General features: G+C 39.6%; 1 protein-coding gene across 2 annotated transcripts in view; it reads left to right on the plus strand.

Annotated features, from left to right (window-relative positions):
* cep44 (centrosomal protein 44) overlaps positions 1-6,082 on the plus strand; it is a 29,201-nt gene extending 23,119 nt beyond the window's left edge. For both annotated transcript variants that reach the window (XM_084046054.1, XM_084046055.1), the window contains exons 8-11: positions 345-443; positions 643-708; positions 973-1,010; positions 4,132-6,082. In XM_084046054.1, the coding sequence (XP_083902180.1) occupies positions 345-443; positions 643-708; positions 973-1,010; positions 4,132-4,180 (252 nt within the window). In that variant the 3' untranslated portion in view covers positions 4,181-6,082. The remainder of the gene's footprint in view (positions 1-344; positions 444-642; positions 709-972; positions 1,011-4,131) is intronic.
* Positions 6,083-6,086: the final 4 nt, after the last annotated feature.

Below are 6,086 nucleotides of genomic sequence, written 5' to 3' on the forward strand. Positions count from 1 at the left end.
GTGAGAATACAATGTTGCACGTTAAGCTAATCATCTGAGGACCCCCCCAAAATAATTTGGGACCCCCGTTTTTGGAACCACTGAGATAGACCACAGTAGATCCAGCTGCTGTTTCCAGTCCGATCAAGTTGAACTGTCAGATGTTTGAGTTTAAACACCAGCACCATCTGCTGTCAATCTGCTGCTTTAACGTAACCTCAAGTTTTCTAAGCTATGTCCCTTGTGTAGTGCCCGTCAAATCATATTTTGTCGCTAACATGATCACCAAAAATGTCCCTATGCAGACTGTGACACAAAGTTTTGTTCCTTTCTACGATGATGTGTTGAACGCGATTGTGTTTCAGAATAAAAGTCAGACCATCACCATAAGCAGAGAGGAGTGGGAGAACATGATGAGTAGAGTCACACTGCTGGAAACACAACTCCAACTCAACAATACACAGGTGCAGCACTATGATCAGAGAGAGTAAAAGCGTCACTCATACTGCAATTATACTGCACAGTATGATGGTGACTCTTTGTTAGCTTGAAAATCACTTGTTTTTTGGCAAGCAGCTGTCATATGATGATGTTTAAATTCAAATAAAATCTTAAACACTATCTCCTCTCCTCTCCTCTTCTCTCCTCTCCTCTCCTCTTCAGAAAGAGAACATATTGGTTCATGAAGTCCCACCCCCCTGTCAGTCACCTGAGCCTAAAGCCCCACAGGTGAGCTAAACGTTTCAGGAATGCTCAAAATATTAAGTTAACAGTCCATTTGTAATAGTCATTATAAGCTATATTGAATAATACAGCTCCACAATCACCTACCGTCTTTCTGTGTTCACATGTCATGATTCGGACACTGCAACACCAAATCAACTATTCTACTATTCTAACTAGAGAAAACAAAGTGTGTTAAGTTAGTACATGTGTACGTACCCAGAATGTACTCAGGATGTGAGTAGTAACTTGTGGTATGTTCTTGTGTAGGAGGATGTGAAACAGTCCCTGGACAGGATCGCTAACTTGTAAGTTTGCTTGCTTGTTTGTTTGTTTGTTTGTTTCTTCATTTATTTCGGTAAACTAATTAACAATAAGTTGCCGGCATAGGCAGCAGGAGAGGCGTTCTCACATGCCCTATTTTCCTGTACAGTTTGCGGTATGTACCGTTCTCATTCTTGGTGGAATAGCGGAGTACAGTACTTGCTACTCCCGTGAGATGAGGCAGTAAGCACGTAGACTAGGCATTTGGTGATGAGAATTATCAATACTAGAGTCTGGGCCGCTCACACCTCACTGCCGATCTGACTGATATCCCCATATATGGAGATCTCTGTATCTGTCAGTCCTTGTCCCTTTTATGCCCATATATGGAGATCCCTGATGTCATCAGTATATGCCCAATTGCCCATATATGGGCATGCTGATATAACCCTTCATAGGGGTGGGCAATATGGCAAACATTTGTGTTGTCGAGCGATGACAGTTTTTAATCGCGATTAATCGCATGATTTGTGTCGTTAATCGCATGATTAATCGCAAAACCTTTTTTGCTCAAACTTCAATGATGAAGTGAAAAAAACAACAACTGTGTATTGTGTTGCAGCCAAATGGAGGAAAATATTAGCAGCATCCAAAGGCTTTTATTTAACAGAAAGTGCACCAATATTTGCAGCCACTACAAGAGCAATATCATTTTGAGTGGTTTAGACAGTCAGAACCTACAGTAGAACCAGGAAACAGTTGGTCTCAGTGTCCCAGCGAGACTAAGGTGAAGTTACTCTTTCTTAAACTCATTGAGGCCTGAAGCCGATTCTACAAATGTCGCCTATAAATCCCAACAGTTTTCTGAAAAACCTATGTTTCTATATCAGTGGTGCTCAAACTTTATCATGTCAAGGATCCCCAAAATGATATGCATTTGGCCGCGGACCCCCATCTCAAAATATTTTGTTCCAGAGACCCCCAGAAGCAAAGATTTGAGTTAAAAATGTTCGCTTTAAAATAATATAAATGTATTAATTTGCACACATTTTCAAGATTTTTCAAAAATAGCAGATCTATTTTTAGATATATCTGCTATTTTTGAATGGCCAAAGTGTAAAATAATGATTTCTTTGCTCAAATCAAAACGTGACACGGATACGTTCCAGGTCTTAATGGGTTAACTCATTGACTGCCATGGACGAGATTTCTCGTCATATTCTGCTATGGCAGCCTGCCGTCGACGAGAAAGACCAGATTTCACACAGAACCAGAGATATCGCGATCCAAAGATGTATTGCTCCATTCACTTCCTGTTTAACTTATTACTAAAAAAATCCTGTATCTCGGCTCCTGTGTTGTTGTTTTTTTTTTTGATGTTCCTGGTGGAGACGATAATATTGAACACAAGTCTCACTCAGAATATGCAAGCAGCAACATGATGCTGTTCACACTTGCTCTTTCCTGCAAAGACTTTTCCTGCAATCTTGTAGGTCAGGGGTCTTCAAAAGGGGGTCCTCAGAGTTACTACAGGGGGTCCGCCAAATTGTTGTGTGATATGATTTTTTTTTTTTTACCTTAACCACTTGAACCCTAGCATCCCTATTCTGAGGACAACTTTAGCCAAAAATAGCCCATCTACAACGCCTCGCACTGCGAGGCGTTGTGATCTTGTTGATCTGCTATTTTTTGGCAAAGAGGTGTTTGGTGTAGAGGGGAAAAAAGAGCAGACCAAGTAAACAAAAAAGCTGAATCTGAAACACAATTTTATGCAATATAGAGGGGGGTCCCTGCTTCATCTCTCTCTCAGCTAGGGGGTCCTTGGCCTGAAAACGTTGAAGACCCCTGTTGTAGGTCCCAAGCAGGCATGAATGCCAACACCAACATGCTGGCAAATCTTGTATATCTGAACGGGGCTTTATTGGGGAAAAGTCATAGCGAGACACAAATGACTTAAAATGTAAGGTTTTCAGAATGTACAGATGTATAAACGGGTGATGCATTCACAGGAAACAGGAAATAACTAATTAAATAAAAATGTAAAAAAGAAAACGTATTTGTTTCTAGCCCATTAAAACCAGGAAAGAATCTCTGATCTGTGTCATTTTAGCTTTGGCTACTAAAAAAATAGCAGAACTTGTACAACTGCTACTTTTATGAAAAATCTTCAAAGTGTGATTTAATTCCCACCCAGTGCCAGCATTTTTAAAGATGTTTTAACCTTTTTTAACCATTTCTTAAGTAGTCACAAAATATTTTCTGTGATCACCATCCTCACGGTGATCCCCTCATTACACACACAGGAGTCTCGTAGAATCGTGGAGATAAAAAATCACCAAAAAAAGTCATGGTAAAAAAAATAAGTACACAGGAGGCGAGATATGGGATTTTTAAGTAATAAGTTAACCAGGGAGTGAATGGAGCAGTACATCTTTGGATAGCAATATCTCTCGTTCTGTGTGGAATTTTTCAAAAAATATATATATATTTTTAAAGACAGGCATGTCCGTCTTTGGCGGTAAACGGGTGTATTTTAAAAGGCAGGTAATGTGTTAAGGGATGACCAGCGGACCGGTAGGAGACACAAAGGAGACTCTTTGTGTGTCCTACCGGAACCGCTGCTGCTCATCAAATTATTGGCTTAAGATATCCATGAATTCAAGTCCATGAAATCCATGAAACTCGGAGCACAGGTCTCCGCCAGGTCAGGTACAGTACGTTATTGTGGCCTCCTGGTGGCGCTATAATAGGCCAATGTGAAAAGGGTGGCATTTATTCTTAGGCCTTTCACGGCAATCAGACACTGCATTCATGATTTGAGGCATTTTGTTCCAAAAATGTGTTTTGCTAAATTAGACCTGCTGGTGGCGCTATAACAGGCCAATGTGAACCTCTGCCCCAAATTGTTAACATAATCACAGATGTTGCACTCGGTGCCGCACTATGAGCTTGTAGATCTGCTATTTTTGAATAGTCAAAGTATAACGTATGGATAAAGTGGTTACACAGATGCGTGGGTTAATATAGCTTTTTCTATACAGTTCAAGCTCACAACTGTCTGTATGGAAGATAACGTCATTCTCTCTCTCTCTCTCTCTCTCTCTCTCTCTCTCTCTCTCTCTCTCTCTCTCTCTCTCTCTCTCTCTCTCTCTCTCTGTGTTACAGGCTGAAGGACACGTCCAATCTTTTGATGAGCGCTGAACCTGTTATATGATTACATATTAACTTATTATTAGTATCTTTTTCAATATTAACTCACTCTCTGCCAGACTTATTTCTGGCTATGTTTGCCCACTGCCAGCAATTTAGTGTTTAAAGATTTCAACAACAAAAAAAAAATCCATTATGATCGCGTCCAATCGTTTCTAAACACACCGGCGATACTTGCACGCCGCTCAGACAACAAACATTCCGATCGAGGCAGAGTCTCTCTCCTGCAGCCCAGTGTAAAAACACCATGTTTCGCCATGTGAACGGACGGCTCACTTACTTTCCCACCTCGCCACAGACCTCGCTAAATCCCTTCTGATTGCGTGTTCAACTGTTTGTAGACACACACAGTTGTGTGAGTGGCCCAGAGAAATTTCACTGCGAGAGATGAAGGACCGTGAGATCTAGTTTTTTGCAAAATTACGTTTTTTACGTCAGTGGCAGATTTGGTAATTGGAAAAAAATATGTTTTTTACGTCAGTGGCAGTGAATGACTTAAGAGACACATGATAATTAATAACCCATTGTTGTCAGTGTCAGATCAAACTGTAGTTAAAATATCATTGTTTAGCAAATGATTAAAATGATGTGCACATGAGGCTTTTATCCGCATGTCGTCCCTCTTGTTATGAATACTTGTGACATATGGGGACAGTTCAGTCTTCATAAACGATTGAGTTGAGTTATCAAAATCTATAATAAACACAGTGTGGCTTGGATAAAAAAACATGTTCTTTTCCCTTTTTTTAATACAAAAAACATTGTCTTGTTTTAACATCAAATAAAGATATTAAAACTGCAACTCCACTGCTTTTTGTATAGGCTTATTGTTGAGTTTTCTAAAGCATGTGCAAAACATTTAGGATGAAATGTATGATATATAATAAAGTGGAAAAACGTGACGATTCTTGAAAAAAATGATCTGAAAGGTAACACGATCAATGATCTGTCATACCCTCATACACAGTAAACATAGGAGACAGTTGCACCACCTCACACTAAGTTCTTTAGAACATCTCCGGGTCATTTCCATGTCTGCTTGAACCCAAGATATGCCCCCTGCTATATAAGCCTGTTCTACTTCAAACTCCATGTTAGACTCATTGAAAAGACACGTGCCTGCTTCTGGTGATTGATATAGTCCCTATAATGCGTTTTTCATTATGTTACTATTTTCTGTAATGCAATGTTGCATGATTGCATCAAACAGTCCCGTAAGTCCATGCATGAAATAACGAATTGAAAAGTGAAGGTCTCCCCATTCATCAGGACAGAATCAGTCCCCAGAAGCAGGGACGTGTGTTTTCAATGAGTAACATTCATTAGAAGGACAATATCAGTCACTAGAAGCAGAGACGTATGTTGTCAATAAGTATCATTCATTAGAAGGACATGGCATGTCTATTGTGTAGAAAATGATGTATTGTATCATTTGTCAAAAAAGAAACGATGCCTATGTGCTCAAATCAGGGCTGGCATACTTTGTCTTCATATTGAGATGGGTAGATACTGTATGTAGGCACGGTGGAGGAGGATAGATTATGTGGTTTGTGTGATCTTAATGACATTGAAAAGTGTCCACTCTACAACTCTATCAGGCAGAGACGTTTTAATAAGGTAGATCCTAAGTATGCATGTGTGTGGTTGGATGATTCAGAGTAACTGAAACGTCTCTTTCAACATGACATTTTTTTCATTTGCTTCATTTCTTGACAAGGCCTGGTCAATGAGGAGGAGAGGGCAATTTACATGAAATGGCATTGTCTTCTTTGTTGTTATTTTGTTCATATAAGTACTGTACGCATGTTTTATTTATGTGGTGTGTTATAAGGAAGGACTTAATATGAACAGGAAGGACTGTTAATGGACCTTGTTTTCTTTCTGTGTAATGTGTCATATAATCCCATATG

The sequence above is a fragment of the Gymnoscopelus microlampas genome, assembly GCF_963454915.1.
Source record: "Gymnoscopelus microlampas genome assembly, chromosome: 2".
NCBI classification, from domain to species: Eukaryota; Metazoa; Chordata; class Actinopteri; order Myctophiformes; family Myctophidae; genus Gymnoscopelus; species Gymnoscopelus microlampas.